General features: G+C 39.9%; 1 protein-coding gene across 2 annotated transcripts; it reads right to left on the bottom strand.

Moving 5' to 3' along the window:
- Positions 1–1,843: 1,843 nt before the first annotated feature.
- Positions 1,844–19,472, bottom strand: MGME1 (mitochondrial genome maintenance exonuclease 1). 2 transcript variants are annotated; one of them, XM_058563296.1, is made up of 5 exons: positions 19,395–19,472; positions 18,102–18,681; positions 14,434–14,650; positions 3,424–3,556; positions 1,844–3,027 (listed from the first exon to the last, which is right to left on the bottom strand). In XM_058563296.1, the coding sequence occupies exons 2-5, from the start codon at positions 18,613–18,615 to the stop codon at positions 2,866–2,868; spliced, it is 1,026 nt and encodes a 341-aa protein (XP_058419279.1). In that variant the 5' UTR covers positions 18,616–18,681; positions 19,395–19,472; the 3' UTR covers positions 1,844–2,865. The 2 variants fall into 2 exon arrangements, with proteins under 2 accessions (XP_058419279.1, XP_058419277.1); XM_058563294.1 differs by having other exon boundaries at positions 19,334–19,436.
- Positions 19,473–19,528: the final 56 nt, after the last annotated feature.

The following is a 19,528-nucleotide window of genomic DNA, read 5'->3' as shown; positions in this document are numbered from 1 at the left end:
ATTTAAAATTGGTTTCAGTGCCAGCATGGAGCTTCTGCCAGCTGCTAAACGCATTAAGAATGTGTAGAATCGCAGATGACAAGGAAATGCAGCTGGCTTTGAAACTAAAGGAGTCTCAAAGCTCCAGACTGGAAGGCTATGTTCTGTACTTCTGTGAGGAAGCCTCCTCAGAAGAGCAATTTATACTTTATTTTTTGATGGGAGATTGGCCATGAGCTAACATCCGTTGCCAATCTTCCTCTTTTTGCTGAGAAAGATTGGCACTAACATCCGTGCCAGTCTTCCTCTTTTTTTTTGCATGTGGGCCACCAGCACAGCATGGCCAACAGAGCAGTGTAGGTCTGTGCCTGGGAACTGAACCCAGGCCACTAAAGTAGAGTGCACTGAATTTAACCACTAGGCCACTGGGGCTGGCCCAATTTACACCTCCTTTAAAAAATATTTTGGGCCAGCCCTAATGGCCTAGTGGTAAAAGTTTGGCACGTTCCACTTTGGCGGCCTGGGTTTGTTCCTGGGCATGGAACCACACCACTTGCCTGTCAGTAGCCATGCTGTGGCGGCAGCTCACATAGAACTAGGACTAGAATATACAACTATGAACTGGGGCTTTGGGGAGAAAAAAAAAAAAAGAGGAAACATTGGCAACAGATGTTAGCTCAGAGCGACTCTTTCCCGGGGGAAAAAAATTTTTTTTTAATTATGATCCTTAATTAGAGATCTCTCATTACAAATCCTGTTTCATTTTACTGGAGTTTATTATGTCATATATCACTTAGGGGAATAGGTGGTTTCCAAAAATTAGTAAGATACATGTTAATTCTTGAAAAGTTGTGACTCATTTAGAAACTCAAATTTGGCTCTCTCCTCTTAAGCCTTAGTAGTGAAAATAACTTTTTTCATTGACATTTCCCTCTCGGAGGATTGAGACTTCTTTATCTTTAATTGGTGAGGTTTAAGGAGTATCAGAACTGTAGTGAGAAACCGATGTCCCCTTGCGCAGTTCAGGGAAGCCTGAACCAGGCTTTTATCAGGGATTTACCTTCATTGTTCTCATACCAACCAGGTCTTCATGATCTGACTCTGATGGTCTTCCACAGAACTCTTCACACCACCATTAGCTTGGGAGACTCGGTACAAAGTGACAGATCCAAGGTGCATTTACATTAACTCAAGAGAACTGTATTAAAATGAAGTCTTGCTGGGTCTAGTCTCCTAAATTCTAGGGCGAGGCTTATTAGAGCAGTGTGGCAAAATTGGCTGGTACAACTTTTAATTATCTCACTTGATTTCTGGCTTTGGAAATTACAGGCTACAGGAATATATGTTGCTTGAAAAAAATGCATTAGTGTATCGAGTCAACAAAAGGTCTCCCTCAATCCTCCTCTCTCCCATCTGAATCTTTCTTTCCTGGCCAGGTAACCATGGTTGAGGATACCTCCTTCTTTTTTTGGGGGGGAGGAAGATCAGCCCAGAGCTAACATCCATGCCAATCCTCCTCTTTTTGCTGAGGAAGACTGGCCCTGGACTAACATCCGTGCCTATCTTCCTCTACTTTATATGGGATGCCGCCACAGCATGACCTGACAAGCGGTGCATCGGTGCACGCCCAGGATCCGAACCCAGGCTGCCAGCAGCTGAGCGCGGGCGCACTTATCCGCTACACCACGGGCTGGCCCTGAGGATACCTCCTTCTTGTACGCCATTTACACAGAACACATACCAAAGCTACTGGGCCAGCAGTAAAATTCTAAATTTAAAAACAAAATCTAAACAGTTTTCAGGTTTATGAAATTATTCTATAAACACACAAATTTAAATAAAAGAAACAAAACCAAAAGCCTCATTACTTTACTCACATTTTATTTCTTATAATTAATAGCTAATGAAAGAAAAAAAGTAACTAGCACCCTACTGTTTTACGACAGCAACTGTAACTTAAATGCTAACCCACTCCATAAAACAGGGACCCCCCCCCCCCCACAAGGCTATAGTGGGCATTTCAATTTTCCAAACCCAGTAACAACTAATAATTTTTATTACCTATCAAACACAAAAAAATTAATAGATTTTATTATTGTCCTCCATAGTTGAAAAATTCTACAAACGATACATTTTCTCTATTTTCATGATTCATTGACTCAAACCAGAATATAGCTACTAAAATACCTATAATTATGATTCTTAGTTTGGGGTCTGGCTACTTCTGGGGATTATTTGGTGGTACGCCATGCGGTACTGCCAACAACATGGTGAATACCTTCCATCTTTCTAGACAGCAATGTTTACTTGAGTCTAAGGAATGACACATTTATTTTTCAAAAATATTGAATGAAAATTTTTTCCCCAAATGAAATATACAGAAAACCCCAATATATAAAACACGTTTTATGAAACTGCACTGGCAGTGGTAGTTGGCTGATGGGAGTTCTCCCTCCACACACACCCTGGGGTTGCACGGCCCCTTCCCTTCTGGTGTACCCTGGGGAAGTGCTTGGCACACCAAGCCTCATTGCCCTCCAATCTCAATTCAGAGACTGTGCGTCCTGCCAGGGACCCAGAATGGTCTACAGGAAGTCCAAGAGCCACCCACGCTGTGCCAATCCTGCTTGCCCTTTCTTCAGGTAAATAATAGTCAGAGGTATCATAGTTGGTGTTTTATGTGCTGAAGTCCAGCTCTTTAAATCTAAACTTTTTTGGTTTTTCAATCTTTTTGGATGCAATGAATTTCAACAAATTAGTATCTCCACTTGTGCTAATGTAGCTCTCAGATCCTGTAGCATCTCCATTTTTAGATCATAGTAAACAGCGATATACCTTCCCAAACTGTGGGAAAGGGCTGAATGTTCTCAAACAGCATCCTGCCCCCTAATCTGGTTTCTGAATATTCTGGTTCTTTTCCTTCTTTGCATATTCTTCTAGTCGAAGAAGCCACTTTGCCCAGTACTGGGAACAGAGCTCAGCATCCATGAAATGTGGGTGGGCAGGGGATCCATCTTTGTAGGCTACCACAATTAAGCCACACTGAACCTAGGAAGAAACACAGGGCAATTCCAGTATTTCTACAATAAGACCAGAGTTTAGGTTCATTTCCTTCTTACTCCAGGGCAAACTCAGAACAAAACAATCTACAGTAAAATCTCCTAACTCAGTTTATAAGATAGGTTGATGAAAGATGGCACCAGGGCATGTAACAACATAAAGATAACAGTTAAGACACTGAAGAAGGGACTGTGATCAGTAAAGAATTATTAACAACAACCCCAGGAAGCAGGGGGGCGGGGGGGGGGGGAGTGCTTTTTAAAGTGGTAAAAGAACAAAGAACAGAGTAAGCTGTGGGACACAAACAGAACAAAAACTATCAGGAGTTAAGTAGCTATAAACAAGCATCAACCAAAGCATTAAGTAGAGGCTCAGTGTCCTGACCTGAAAGCTATAGTTGGCATCATGGTTTATGGCACCAATGTATGCCACAACTTGCAGCGGGTTGTCAAATGTATTTCGGATAAAAGGTTTTGGTTTCTCCGATGTCTTCCATTCAATCACACACAGCTTGCCCCTAAAGAGAAATCAAAGGAAGTCTTTGTATATAATAGTTCAAACTGAGAAACTCTATTAGGTTAACCCTATTCTTATGTATAGTTTATTACTCATCACCCAATGACTGTTGCTTCTGTTCTCCACTTTCCAAAAAGACAGCTTCCCTGAGCTTTACTTCTCAGGATTAGAAAGGCGTGTTCTTTCCTTTGAGCCCTTTATTCAGGTCAAGAGTGTGATAGAAAATGTTTCCCTAAATGTACTGACGAGAGCTACAGGTGCAGGCCCATGTTGGAGTGCTGGGAAACAACTTTTCTGCAGTTCAAGTTTCTAAACTTGGTCAAGATTCCTTTGGCCCTCCACAGCCTCCTTTCCTTTAACAGCTGACGAACTGAAACTACATCTGTTATTATCTTAGTTGATTTTCCTTCAAATGTCTATCAGAATGACCACAACAGACCAGTAGCCAAGTCCCTATCATAAAAGACTACACACCACGGAGCCTCAGAAATTCTCTTGCTCAGAAACCAAAGCTGGGGTTCACATCCATCAGCATTTAATAGGTACCATCTATACGCAGAAATACAAATAAGGAGAGCTGGTGCTGCCCTAAAAGTTAACACACAGGGTAGGAAGTCTTACTATTAGGAATATTGGGAAAATAAAATTCCTGCCACTTCTTTTTTAGCCAAATAACCAGTGCATTCCTCCCCACTCCCCCCATCCTGGTGGGATTTTATACTTGCCAACTGCAGATATCAAAAGGATCACAGGGCGAGTGGACTAATAACTGGTGACTCCCAAAGGGCTCTATCTGCTCAATCTGTCTTTCATGACTTCAATTTCAAAATCAGCAATTTAGAGGGAGATTTTGTACAAAGTATGTGTGTTACCTACTTGTCACCATGGCTTTAGAGTTACAACTTATGCAAGATATTTATAAAATCAGTCTAGAGTAGCACTGTCTAAAAGAAATAAAATGCCAGCTACACACGTCATTTTAAATTTTCTAGTAGCCATATCGAAAAGAAAATGAAAAAGAAAAAAGAAACAGGTGAAATTTCAATATTTTATTTAACCCAACACATCCAAAATATTATCATTTCAACATATAATCAATATAAAAAAGTTACTAAAGGGATATTTTACATTCTTTTTTTGTATTAAGTCATTGAAATCTACTTTGTATATTTACAGCATACCTCAGTTTGGACTGACCACATTCAAGTGCTTAATGGCCATATGTGACTAGTGGCTAATCTACTGGATAGTGCAGATATAGTGGTAATTTTATTGTCTTTATAATTATTTTGTAATATCGCAAAATCTGACAATCTATGTAAATAAAGAGAGGGCCTGAGTAACTCCAGAGGCTACCATTCCCAGTTCTCTCCCTTGAATAAATCAAAATACTGTAAAAGAAAGATTTCTGTTGTGGACCACTGTTTCTAGCAACGTACTATAACTTGTAGAACTTAATAATGGGGAAAAAAAATCTTAGTGGTATAAACTCAAATTAAAACTGCAGGGCCGGCTCCGTGGCTTAGCGGTTAAGTGTGCGCGCTCTGATGCTGGCGGCCCGGGTTCGGATCCCAGGCACGCCCTAAGGCACCACTTCTCCGTCCAACCCGAGGCCGAGTCCCACGTACAGCAACTAGAAGGATGTGAACCTATGACATACAACTATCTACTGGGGCTTTGGGGGGAAAAAAATGAATAAAAAAAAAAACAAAACAAAAAACTGCAAAAAGACAGTTCACAATTAGCTCTTACACAAATGAAAAGATGCTCAGCCTACTTTATGTGAAATGCAGATCAGAATTATGAGATACAATGTTATCAAAATTACTAAATTGTGTTATTAAAGGTGTGCAAAAATAAGCAAACTCGTATCTGTGGTGATTTAAAATGCACGTACTCTTTGACCTCGCAATTTCCCTTTTAGGTATGTACAGGAGAGCAATGATTTGCTATCCTAGGTGCAAGTGACAAGTGCCTGGAAAATTTAACAAGTATTCACGCCTAGGCCTACTTCAGACCAACTGAGTTTATCCAAACTGCATATATCATCCACCAAAAACAAACAAACGAACCTGTGCATCTGCCTAGAGAAACTCTCACAATAGTGTATAAGGAGACATGTTCATTGCTACAGTTTGTAATTGTGAAAAACTAGAAATCTGTCTAACTATTATAGAAACTTAGAGTCTATTGAGGGCTTGGATGGTAAATTGTGGTTAATTTTGGTCAATTTTAGCTGTTAGCACAGTAGCAGCTACCCATCCCCACCCCTCATTCACCGGGCAAGGCAGCTGTGCACATGTTCCTGGAGCAGCTTACACACAGCTTATGGGAGTCAGAGTGGACACAAAGGATCCAGTCCTCCAAATGTCAGGGATCTGTGCTCTCATCACTGATCACTGTTTCTGATCACAGAGGTGCAGACAAAGAGGAGGGTGGCCATTGTTGTTACATCTTCCCTCATTGTTGCAAGCTCCTCTTCCTCCGCCTGAAGTGACTTCCAGGAGATTTAAAGGGCTGGCACCCTTTCACCCCACTCCCTCTGCTTCATTTTTCTCTTTTTTTCCTTTTGGAAGTAGACACTAAAGACTATGACATCCAGGGGCTGGCCCGGTGGCACAGCGGTTGAGTGCGCGCGCTCTGCTTCGGCGGCCTGAGGGTTCGCAGGTTCGGATCCCAGGCGCCCACGGATGCACCGCCTGTCAAGCCATGCTATTGCCGTGTCCCATATAAAGTAGAGGAAGATGGGCACGCACGTTAGCCCAAGGCCAATCTTCCTCAGCAAAAAGAGGAGGATTGGCATTGGATGTTAGCTCAGGAGTGATCTTCCTCACAAAATAAATACATACATACATACATACATACATAAATATATAAAAAATAAAAAAGTGTTCATGATGAAGTAACAATTAAAAAAAAAAAAAGACTACAACATCCAAAAGCAACTGCATATATGGGGAAAATTAGAAAGTGACTGCACAGGTCCAGGTAAAGGTACAGGCTCAGAAAAGAGCTGAGAAGACCTTAAGTTTATACCTCAGGCTGATCCTTGGCACACAGATAGTCTACGATAAAAACCCCCAAACAAACACAAAACCCAGCAAACCCTGGGGTACAGGGAGAATCTGATTTCCAGAGTTACCACCAATATTAGATTCAAATGTCCAGCTTTCGAAAAAACATCACAAGGCATACAAAGAAACAGGAAAGTATGGCCCATTCAAAGGAAAAAAATAAATCAACAGAAACAGTCCCTGAAAAAGATGTGATGGCAGATCTACTAAACAGAGGCCTTTCAAGAGTCTTAAAAATGCTCAAAGATCTCAATAAAGGTTAAGTACATGGGCAATTTATAAAAGCTAGTATTATTGTAACAATGGTTTGTAACTCCACTTTTTGTTTTCTACATGATTTATGAGAGTAATGTATTTAAAAAAAAATGTTAGTCTAAAAGCTAGTATTACTATAACTTCATTTGTTTTCTATACATTTTAAGAGACTAATGCATTGAAAAAATTATTAGTCTACGTTTTGGGCACATAATATATAAAGACGTAATTTTGTGACATCAACAACTGAGAGGGTTGGGGACAGAGCTGTTAAAGGAGCAGAGTTTGTGAATGTTATTGAAGTTAAGCTGGTATAAATTCAAATTAATATTATAACTGGGATATTAACTGTTATCCTCATGCTAATCACGAGAAAAATAGCTAGAGAATATACACAAAAGGAAATGAGGAAGGAACTGAAACATTTCACTACAAAAAAATGAACAAAACACAAAAGAAGACAGTACAATGCAGGAAATAGACAAAAAAGCTATAAGGCATATAGAAAACAAATAGCAAAATGACAGAAGTCCCTCCTTATCAGTAATTACTTTAAATGTAAATGGATTAAACTCTCCAACCAAAAGACAGAGGCTGGCAGAATGGATAAAAACACATGATCCAACCATAGGCTCTCTGCAAGAGACTCTGTATACCAAAGATGCAAAAAGATTGAAACTGAAAGCATAGAAAAAGATATTCCATGCAAATAGTAACCAAAAGAGACTAGTGGTGGCTCTAATAGCAGACAAATTAGACTAAATCAAAAAAGGTGACAAGAGAAAAAGAAAGATATTATATATTGATAAAAGTTTCAATACAGCAAGAAGATATAACAATTATAAACATTTAAGCACCTAATAACAGACCAGCAAAATACATGAAGCAAAAACTGACAAAATTGACAGGAGAAATACAGTTCTACGATAACAGTTGGAGACTTCACCACAATAAACTAACTAGATCTAACAGACACATACAGAACAATCTACCCAATAATAGAATGCAAATCTTCTCAAGTGCACATAGGACATTCTCCAGGACAAACCATACATTAGGCCACAAATTAAAAAGACTGATATCCTACAAAGTATCTTCTCTGATCACAATGGGATGAAGTCAGAAATCAATAACAGAAGTAAAACTGGAAAATAACAAAATTATGGAAATTAAACAACACATTCTTAAACAACCACAAAAGAAATCACAAGGGAAATCAGGAAATACCTAGAGACAAATGAAAACAACAACACAACACACCAAAACTTATGGGACACAGTGGAAGCAGTGTTAAGGAGGAAACTTATAGCTATAAATGCTTACATTAAAAAACAAGAAAGAACAGAAAAAATAAGCAAAAGGGACTACATCAAACTGAAAAGCTTCTGCATAGCCAAGGAAACCATCAACAAAACGAAAAGACAACCTAACAATTGGAAGAAGATATTTGTAAACCATATATCTGATAAGGGGTTAATATCCAAAATATATAAAGAACTCATACAAAAAAAGTAACAACCCACTTAAAAAATAGGCAGAAGACCTGAACAGACATTTCTCCAAAGAAGATATACAGATGGCCAACAGGCACATGAAAAGATGTTCAACACCATTAACTGTCAGGGAAATGCAAATCAAAACTATAATGAAATATCACCTCACTCCCATCAGAATGGGTATGATTAACAAGACAGGAAACAACAAGTGTTGGAGAGGATGTGGAGAGAAGGGAACTCGCATACACTGCTGGTGGGACTCCAAACTGGTGCCGCCACTATGGAAAACAATATGGAGATTCCTCAAAAAATTAAGAATAGAACTACCATACGATCCAGCTATTCCACTGCTGGGTATTTATCCAAAGAACATGGAAACACGAATGCCTAAAGATACATGCACCCCTATGTTCACTGCCGCATTATTCACAATAGCCACAACTTGGAAGCAACCTAGATGCCACCAAGGGACGAATGGATAAAGAAGATGTGCTATATATATACAATGGAATACTACTCAGCCATAAGAAATGACGAAAGCCGCCCATTTGTGACAACATGGATAGCCCTTGAGAGTATCATGCAAAGCGAAATAAGTCAGAGGGAGAAAGTCAAATATCGTATGATCTCACTCATAAGTAGAAGATAAAAACAACAATCACACAGAGACAGAGATTGGACTGATGGTACCAGAGGGGATAGGGGGAGGGAGGAGGGCAAAAGGGATGATTAGGCGCACGTGTGTGGCGATGGACTGTAATTAGTCTTTGGGTGGTGAACATGATGTAATCTATGCAGAAACAGAAGTATAATAATGTACACCTGAAATTTACATAATGTTATAAACCAATGTTACCGCAATAAAAAAAAGTAACTTTTTATTGCAGAGTTGATGCAAGTTTATTACAGAAATATCAGAAAATAGAAGCCAATGTTTTCCCCCTAAATTTGTCTTAGTCTGAGGAAAGGCCTGATCTATATGAATGACCTTTGTGTCCAGAGCAACAGGAAATAAAAGGGACACTGCTGACTGGCAAAAAACAAAACAAAACAAAAAACAAACAAACAAGAATCAAATCAACAATCTAACCTTATAACTTAAGGAACTAGAAAATGAAGAAGCAAACCCAAAGCTTGCAGAAGGAAGAAAATTTGAAAAAATTAGAGCAGAGATAGAATAAATAAAAAATAGAGAAATGATAGAGAAAAATCAATGAGACCAAAAGTTGGTTCTTTGAAAAGTTACATAAAACTGACAAACCCCGGGCCGGCCCTGTGGCTTAGCAGTTAAGTGCACGCGCTCCGCTGCTGGCGGCCCGGGTTCGGATCCCGGGCGCGCACCGGCACACCGCTTCTCCGGCCATACTGAGGCCGCGTCCCACATATAGCAACTAGAAGGATGTGCAGCTATGACATACAACTATCTAGTGGGGCTTTGGGGGAAAAAAATAAATAAATAAAAAATAACAAAAAACCTGACAAACCTTTAGCTGGACGGATTTAGGAAAAAAGAGAGAAGATTCAAATTACAAATTTGAAATTACAAATTTCAGAAATGAAATTTGGGTCATTCCTACTGATTCCACAGAAGTAAAAGGATAAGAAAGTACTAATGAAAAGTTGTATGCCAAAAAGTTGGATAACATGGATGAAATGGACAAATTCCTAGAAACACAAAACCTACCAGGACTAAATCAGGAATAAATAGAATATCTTAATATATCTATAATTAGTAAGGAAATTGAATCAGTAATCAAAAATCTCCTGGCAAATAAAAGCCCTGGACCTGATGGCTTTACTGATGAATTCTACCAAACATTTAAAGAAGAACTAATACTAATCCTTCTACAACTTTTCAAAAAAAATTGTAAAGTAAAGAACTCTTCCTAACTCATTCTATGAATCTAGCATTACCTTGATACCAAAGCCAGACAAAGACACTATAAGAAAAGAAAACTACAGACCAATATCCCTTATGAACATTGAGGCAGAAATCCTCAACACAATATTAGCAAACCAAATGCAGCAGCATATTAAAAGGATTATACACCATGACCAAGTGGAATGCAAGGATGGTCCAACATACAAAAATCAATCAATGTAATATACTATATTAACAGAATGAAGAAAACTACATAATTATCTCATTGCTGCAGAGAAAGCATTTGACAAAATTAAATACCCTTTCATGATAAAAACACTCGGGCCGGCCCCGTGGCTTAGTGGTTAAGTGCGCGCGCTCCGCTACTGGTGGCCCGGGGTTCGTATCCCGGGCGCGCACCAACGTACCGCTTCTCCAGCCATGCTGAGGCCGCATCCCACATATAGCAACTAGAAGGATGTGCAGCAACTATGACATACAGCTATCTACTGGGGCTCTGGGGGAAAAAAAAAGGAGGAGGATTGGCAATAGATGTTAGCTCAGAGCTGGTCTTCCTCAGCAAAAAGAGGAGGATGAGCATGGATGTTAGCCCAGGGCTGATCTTCCTCACAAAAAAAAATAAAACAAAAATAAAGGGGCCAGCCCAGTGGCGCAAGCGGTTAAGTGCGCGCGCTCTGCTGCGGCGGCTCGGGATTTGCCGGTTCGGATCCCGGGCGTGCACCGACGTGCTGCTGGGCAAGCCATGCTGTGGCAGCATCCCATATAAAGTGGAAGAAGGTGGGCATGGATGTTAGCCCGGGGCCAGTCTTCCTCAGCAAAAAGAGAGGAGGATTGGCAGATGTTAGCACAGGGCTGATCTCCTCACACACACACACACAAAATAAAAATAAAAATGATAAAAACACTCAACAAACTAGGAATAGAAAGAAATTAGCTCAACAAAACAAAAGCCATGTATGAAAAAACCACAGCAAACATCATATTCAATGGTGAAAGAGTGGAAGGTTTTCTTCTAAGATCAGGAACAAGGCACGGCTGTTTGCTTTCACTACTTCTAGTCAACAGAGAACTGGATGTTCTAGCCAGAGCAATTATATAAGACAAAGAAATAAAAAGTGTGCAAATTGGAAAGGAAGAAGTAAAATTATCTCTGTTCACAGATGACATGATTTTATATGTTGAAAACCCTAAAGAATCCAGAAAAAAACTGGTAGAGCTAATAAATGAATCCAAAAAAGTAACAAGATACAAAGTCAACACACAAAAATCAATTGCATTTCTATATACGAACAATAAACAACCTGAAAAGGAAATTACAAAGACAATTTCATTTATAATTGCATCAAAATAATAAAATACTTGGGAATTAACTTAACCAAGGAGATGAAAGACTTGTACAATGAAAACTACAAATCATTGCTGAAAGAAATTAACGATATAAATAAATAGAAATGGAAACACATCCCATGTTCATAGATTGGAAGATTTAATATTGTTAAGATGTTCATACTACCCAAAGCAATCTATAAATTTAATGCAATATCTATAGAAATCCCAGTGGCATTTTCTGCAAAAATAGAAAAACCCATCCTAAAATCCACATGGAATCTCAACGGACTCCAAATAGCCAAAACGATCTTAAAAAAGAACAAAGCTGGAGGACTCACACTTGCTGATTTCAAAACTTACTACAAAGCTACAGTAATGAAAATAGAGTGGTACCGGCATAAAAACAGACATATAGACCAATGGAACAAAATAGAGAGCCAAGAAATAAACCCTTGTATATATGGTCACATGACTTTTGACAAGGGTGCCAAGTCCATTCAACGAGGAAAGGGCATTTTTCAACAAATGGCCAATAAGCACATGAACTGATGCTCAACATCACTAATCATTAGGGAAATACAAATTAAAACTATAATGAGGTATCACTTCACACACATCAGGATGGCTACTATCAAAGAAACAGAAAATAACAGGTGTTAGAAAGGATGTGGAAAAACTGGAACTCTTGTGCATTGTTGGTGGGAATATAAAATGGTACAGCCCCTGTGGAGTACAGTATGGCAGCTGCTAAAAAAATTAAAAATAGAATTACCATATGACCCAGCAATTCCAATTCTGGGTATATATCCAAAAAAAATGACAGCAAGGTCTTGAAGAGATCTTTGTATACCCAGGTTCATAACAGCATTATTCATAATAACTAAAACCTGAAAGCAAACCAAGTGGCCACTGATGGATGAATAGATAAGCCACATGTGGTATATATACACAATGGATATTAATTAGCTTGGAAAAAAAAGAAAATCCTGACATATGCTACAACATAGATGAACCTTGAGGACATTATGCTGAATGAAATAAACCAGTCACAAAAAGACAAATACTGTATGATTCCACTTATATGAAGTACTTAGAGTAGTCAAAGTCATAGAGACGGAAAGTAAAATGAATGGTAGTTGCCAGGGGCTGGAAGTAGGGGGGAACAGGATGGGTTCCTATTTAATGGGTACACAGTTTCAGTTTTATAAGATGAAAAGTGTCCTGGAGATGGACAGTGGTGATGGCTGCACAACATTATGAATGTATTTAATACCACTGAACTGTACACTTAAAAATGGTGAATTTTATGTTATGTGTATTTCACCACATTAAAAACATTTTTTTTTTTTTTTTTTTTGGTGAGGAAGATTAGCCCTGAGCTAACATCCGTTGCCAATCCTCCTCTTTTTGCTGAGGAAGATTGGCCCTGGGCTAACATCCGTGCCCATCGTCCTCTACTTTATATACGACACTGCCACAGCATGGCTTGACAAGCGGTGCGTTGGTGCACGCCCGGGATCCAAACCTGTGAACCCTGGGCCGCCACGGCGGAGGATGCGCACTTACCTGCTACGCCACCAGGCCTGCCCCCTAAAAACATTTTTTAAAAAAGAGTAGGGGTGGGAGACTTACTTTGAATAGCTTGAATTAACCAAGTGCATATATTACCCATTAAAAATTCTTTTTAAATTTCTAAAACCTTAGTTTCAAAAATGTTCAATGTTCATATTCTCAATGTCGATGCTCTTAACCTAAAGAGCAAAAAGCAAATAAACAGAAATACTGTGGACATATTTTATAATTCCTATAAAAAGTGTTTGGTGTCAGGGACTTCTTGTAGGCCTTAGGTATAACTGATTGTATGGCTTCCTCCATTAATCCAAAGCACAGCCAAAAATAGCCTATTAAATTTCTAGGCACAGAGGGTTCTCCAACATGAGGTAGCTATAGCACAAAACTGTTAGGTAGACTAAACAGTTTCCAGACTAATAAATATTCTATAAATTTTTTTTTTTTTTTTTTTTTGGTGAGGAAGATTGGCCCTGAGCTAACATCTGTGCCAATCTTTCTCCATTTTGTATGCAGGACGCCACCACAGCATGGCTTGATGAGCAGTGTGTAGGTCTGTGCCCAGGATACAAACCCGTGAACCCCAGGCCGCTAAAGCAGAATGCACGAACTTAACCACTATGCCACCCGGCCAGCCCCTAAAATTTAAATTTTAACTGGAGTTCCAAGGGTTAAACTCACAGATTTCTCCCTCCATCTTGCTGTATTGCTCACATGCTTTTTTTGGAATAGGGGTATCTGTTGTACCTACCCTTGGAATTTGGATTAAGTGGGAAAAACAGTTAACACAGTAGCAATTTAAAAACTACAGGAAGCTTTATTTAGTAAGCTTAAATTCCTATCCATGTCAAACACTGCCTGGAAGCCAGGAAAGGAATTGATTTTCAGGGCTAAAATATCAAGATGCTATTTTGAGGGAAACAGGAAAGAAAAATGCAGGAATCAAATTGGGTCTTATGGCTGGTACCTTGACTGAGGAGGAACATGCTGGAAAACAGGCCATCCTAGGGATACTGAAAAGTTATACCTTCTCACCACCAAACACTTGGATTTGGAACACAGACTTATAAGGATTATGAGGGTCTTCCCCCTGTATCCGTCCTTACCTCCCACCCCATTCCCAATTCTTCTACTTATCATATAGTTTTCGACTTTACAGAGGCTGCACCTTGAAGCAGGAGATAAGGGGAAAAAGTAGTGTTTGACAGGCACCTCCTGTCCCACCCTGCATTAATTCACCTCCACACTTCGATGGAAACAATCCAATACTTACTGATACTCAGCCACACAGTCCAGCAGACCTCCATACTTTAAGGCCTCATGTTGAATGGCGCTTTCCAGAGCTCGCACTGCACTGACATCTTTCAGAATATGCTGGACACTTTCGATGTAGCCAGATTCAAGATTTTCATCTCTGCCTTTTAAGTTTCCCTGGGGTGAAAGTATGCTTTCCAAGGCTTTATGGAATCGTTTCCCTTGTAAAAATATGTCTGAAAAGGAAATCAGGGGAAAAGGAAAACAAGACAAAACCAAAGCTAGTACTAAAAAACAAATACTCTAAAAAACTGAACAATAAAATTAAAATTACATACGAGTTACCTTTAAGTGACAATCCCTAACAGACCACATTTCAGCCTCTTGTGAAACCTAAGAATGCACTTTGAAATCCAAAGGGACTAGAATAGTTTAGACAATAAAATGGATTAAAATGCAGTATTTCTGGTAGAATTAGGCCAAAGCTAGAACTGAAGATCTGGGTGCTATAGAACCCCACCTAGTTTACAGTACTGTGAATTTAAGTACCCATTTTAGTAAGTTAACTGGTTGTAATAGTTATTAGAAATTTAGGGAACTGTGCTTCTGTTCATAGTTCTTTTTAAAACCAAAACTTAATGATGAACATAGGTGGGAGAATCCTTTTATTAACAGGCTTAGTGACTGGCAAGAAATGAAAATTGAGGCACATACAAATTAAATACAAGAAATTGGATGTTGTGGGACTTGGGGGGCAGAATTTGTGACATTCTTCTCCTGCACTTTTTTTTAAGGCTAAAATAGCCTAAGACAGTTGCTCTATTCTAAATTTTTTTCCTCATACACTTTTAAGAAAAGAGAACACAAACATATTCAACAGATGCAAGAAATATTACATATTCACTTGACTCTTGATAAGGGAAGGAGAGAAAGAAAGAAAGAGTGGGCATTGTTGTGCTAAGCAGTGGCCTTGGCTCTTTCAAAATATTATTTAACTTTCAAACACAACAACTTGTTAAGATAAGGATCATTACTCTCATTTTAATAAATGAGAGCTAGGCGGTGTTGTTAATTTGCTCAAAAGCAAACAGCTGGACAGGCAGCCTGGCACCAGAGTCTATATTCATTCTAGTCTACCACACGGCAGAGTAAGGGAGGCAAACTCTGGGACCATCATTTCGATACACACAGAAAGAGTAGGATATATACTTTTTTTGGAGACAGACCCACAGAAAACGAGGAAAACAATCTCATCTAATGAGGTAATATCAAACCATATTACTACCAAGCAAACAGACAACTTATTCCCCACTGCAGACTTAACCCCTGGTTGTTCACATGTAAGAGGCAACAATATGGGAATCTAGATTATAGGATCCCTTACATTGTAAGGCTCAGGTTAAAAACGATTCAAATTGTCAAAATAAATTTTAAAAGATTCAAGATTTGCAGATAGCATTAAGTCAGTATTCACTCAATAAATTAAAGGAATGAAGGTGAAATGTTTTCAAGTCCCACTATATAAAGTGCATTAAAAAAAAATTCATGAATCTCCAATATTCTGACAGAACTGGCAGGATGGATAATATTTTAGGATTTAAAAATCAGTGTAGCAAAAACCTGCAAAAATAAACCCCAGCCCTTTCCACTATGATCAATACTTGAATATAAATCAGGGTTAAGTCAGACTTTCTTTTTCTTATCCTTGGCAATATTCAAAAGGTAAAGTGATGCTTGGGAAATTGACCGTTTGAGAATGCCAGCTCTCGGCACATCTCTATGCTCTGGCCTTTCGCAACACCAGGCAGAAAAGAATCTATCAATCTAGTATTTTTAAAACTCTCTCTCCTGACCCATTAATCAATGTAGTAGGTTATGACATGCTTTTTTTTTTTCTTTCTTATTCCTTTTTTTTCAGCCACAACTCTAATCTATAGGTGATTGCCCCCTTATGGGAAAAGAAAACGTGCTTCTGCCTGTTAAGGTTGGTCCCAAGTTAACTGCAAAACACATCCTAGTAATCTAGATCAACAGTTGACTCTATGGAAAACAACTGTAGTTTTCTCTCTGCCTGGGATAGTGGGGCTAATTCATATTCCAAACAGAAATTCCTCTTATCAAAGGGGCGACCAGAGCATTTCTTTATTTTGGGCCAAGAGCTACAGACCTAGGTTCCCACATATCCCAGCAGGTTTCTGCCTTAGTGTTTCTTAGATTCCCACAAGCTGTGACATTCCTGGTTTAAGGAAAATCAAAACTTCTCATGAGGAAACAATGTCAATTCTAAATTCTAGTGGTACACAGAAATAACTTAAGATGTCACTAAAGGATTTTTTTTTTACGTTGCTTGTTTAGAAAGCAGAGAATAGTTTGGTGGTTGTTACTTATTAACTATCTTAAGAAGGCAGTTAGCCCCTGCATATATTCCTTGCCACAAACAGCTGAGGAATGTTAAAACAGGCTAGTGCCTTGACCATTTTTGCCATACCCAGGTGCCACCTATATAAACAGTTAATATTTTTCTTTAAAACACACGTGACCACATGTTTAATATGTTAGGCACACACACAGTTTTTTTTAAGATGCCTCAAACTAAGTACATTACTCAACAGTAAAAATAAAAGTGCTTGTGTATCACTAGGGGCACAGATACTGCTCTCTGGGAGGCACAGGCTAAAGAATGATCAATGTGCAACAGCTTTAACAAAAGACAACTATGTGATCCTGTTGGGGACCAGCTAATTCACCTGTGCCAATGGTTTTTCCTTTCATCTTGCTTTTGAATGAATCTGTTTTAAGGAAGCTATTCTCCTCACTTGTCTAAGAAGTTAGCAAGTTAGGAATTGAAGGCTAAAGTTTATTACTCAGTTCCTAATCAAGAGCATTTGATTATCTCAATTTACCAAGATCTAAATACAGATCATGGGCCGGCCCCGTGGCTTAGCGGTTGGGTGCCTGCTGGCGGCCCAGGTTCACATCCCGGGCGTGCGCCGATGCACCGCTTCTCCGGCCATGCTGAGGCCGCATCCCACGTACAACAACTAGAAGGATGTGCAACTATGACATACAACTATCTACTGGAGCCTTGGGGATAAAAAGGAGGATTGGCAGTGGACGTTAGCTCACAGCCGGTCTTCCTCAGCAAAAAGAGGAGGATTAGCAAGGATGTTAGCTCAGGGCTGATCTTCCTCACAAATAAATAAATAAAATAAAAAATAAAAAATAAAACATCATTAAATATAGATCATGTGTTCTGGCTAATTGTTTACAAGTCAGTCTGCTGGTAAGTACAGCAAGGGGGTATTTACTAGATTCTGAACAGAATACTTAGCAAACAACTAGAATTCCATTATCTGGTGATTGACTCTTTTCCATAATCAAAGAAAACAGGCAATTTTAATACTTAAGTTTGTAGTTACAAAATAAATGAATTTTATACATCACTTAGTCAAAGCACTTGATTTTTGTGCTTCCGTTTCATCTATGAAATGGGGATAAAAGTATCTGTGCTTCATAAGGTTGCCATGAGTGAGTTAATACATAAAGTGCTATTTAATGCTAATTATTATCATTTGAAAGTAGTTCATCACTAGTTAAAGTTAAAAAAAACTCATTCTTTTGACACTGGTGCTCTATTGATTCTAGAAAACACAGTAAACCGTACAAAAGCAGGACTGAGAAAATTACTTGAAGTATATTCTGCAAAGCCATCCTCTCCCAGTTCTAGAATCATCCGCTGTTTCCACCTCTCCAAATAGAAAACCTGGTCCGATGTCATGGTCTGCTGAAGGATCCGGGTCACACTTGGTATCATATTCCTTTGCAAAGGGACTTTCAAAGGAATTGTAGCATCACTTGTTGCATTTGGTTTTACCCCTCTCTCTGGGTTGAAGAGAGGAAACCAGTTTTGTGGAACTCTTGCTTCCTCACCCCGCTTTAGGGGCTTACACTTACTCACAGGTCCATAGAGTAAAGTATCTTCCTCGAACAACGATTCTGGAGTCTGACTGTGACCTTTGAATGACAAGACAGACCGCACTAAATCAGAGTACTTTTCTTGGTCCACTTTTTCATAAGGATTCACTGTTTTCTTTCGGCCACATGAATAACAGGAAGTGGAGAAACCCACACGAGGGGCTGGTTCTACAGAAAACCCCTTTGAACGTGTCAACTGCCTGCAGATGGTCTGAAATGCCTTCATCTCGAGATTTTTTTCACTTCTCTCTGGTCTACTTCAGCGCTGAGGGCGTTTGCAATGTTTGCATTCCTATTAAAGAGAAAAGTGGTGTTAGAGGCCATATGTGATAAATCCCCGCACCATCAAGTGAAAGCTGCCTCAGCACGATACTGCACATGAAGACTGTATTCCATAAGCTTTCTCGATATGGGGGGGAAAAGCTCTTTCAAAGAAAGACTCGCATCAATACCAGGACCAGCGCTTATTAATTGCGACAAAGCAGACAGGTTGGGGCAGGACGTCCCCAGGACTCAAGCTGAAGAAACGGGACGCCTAGAAAAGGAGGCGTGAGAGATTGAGAGAGCAAGAGAAGGCTGGAGCCCGTCCCACAGCGGCCATGACAGTCACAGTCAACAGCTAACCGCCGACCCCTCAACACCGGGTTCCGTGCTCAGTAGTGTGTGGAGGCTTCTCATTCAACCCGCGCACGCTCTAAGGTGGGTACTGCTGCGACCCCGTTCCACACTCGTGGAAATGGAGCTGCGGAAGGGTCACGTCAGGTCGGAGCCGGTAAGCGGCGGTCTGCAGGGCCCACCACCGTGATGCCCAGAGAGCAGCCTCCCGTTCCGCCGTTGCTGTGGGACCAGGGTGGGGAAAGGACGGCTGTGGTGCCTCGGGTGGGAGTCAGGATTAGGGAAGAGACGGTTTAAACAGAAGCCCGGCCCACGGCAGAAGTAGATACCTCAGACGCCACCACACTTCGCTTAACTCCCAGAACACGAACAACCTCGCGGAACCCTTACTTTCATTAGTCGCGCGCTTTGGCCTCGAGTTAGTCCCCGCCTAAGAACGGCGGTCCCAGCATGCACTGCGGCGCTCACGCCCCGCCCCTAGCTCGTCGTTCACCTCCGTAGACACTCTTGCGATCCGTGGGGAG

The sequence above is a fragment of the Diceros bicornis genome, chromosome 19 (genome assembly GCF_020826845.1).
Source record: "Diceros bicornis minor isolate mBicDic1 chromosome 19, mDicBic1.mat.cur, whole genome shotgun sequence".
NCBI classification, from domain to species: domain Eukaryota; kingdom Metazoa; phylum Chordata; class Mammalia; order Perissodactyla; family Rhinocerotidae; genus Diceros; species Diceros bicornis.
This window is presented reverse-complemented; position numbering and strand designations above follow the sequence as displayed.

What these genes read in the sequence shown, in the direction of transcription:
- MGME1 (XM_058563296.1), bottom strand. Translation starts at nt 18,615, where the DNA reads ATGAAGGCATTTCAGACCATCTGCAGGCAGTTGACACGTTCAAAGGGG. An exon ending in CTTTGCAGAATATACTTCAA is followed by an intron (nt 14,651 to 18,101) that starts GTAATTTTCTCA and finishes TTTCCTTTTCAG; the next exon opens with ACATATTTTTACAAGGGAAA. An exon ending in GACTGTGTGGCTGAGTATCA is followed by an intron (nt 3,557 to 14,433) that starts GTAAGTATTGGA and finishes ATTTCTCTTTAG; the next exon opens with GGGCAAGCTGTGTGTGATTG.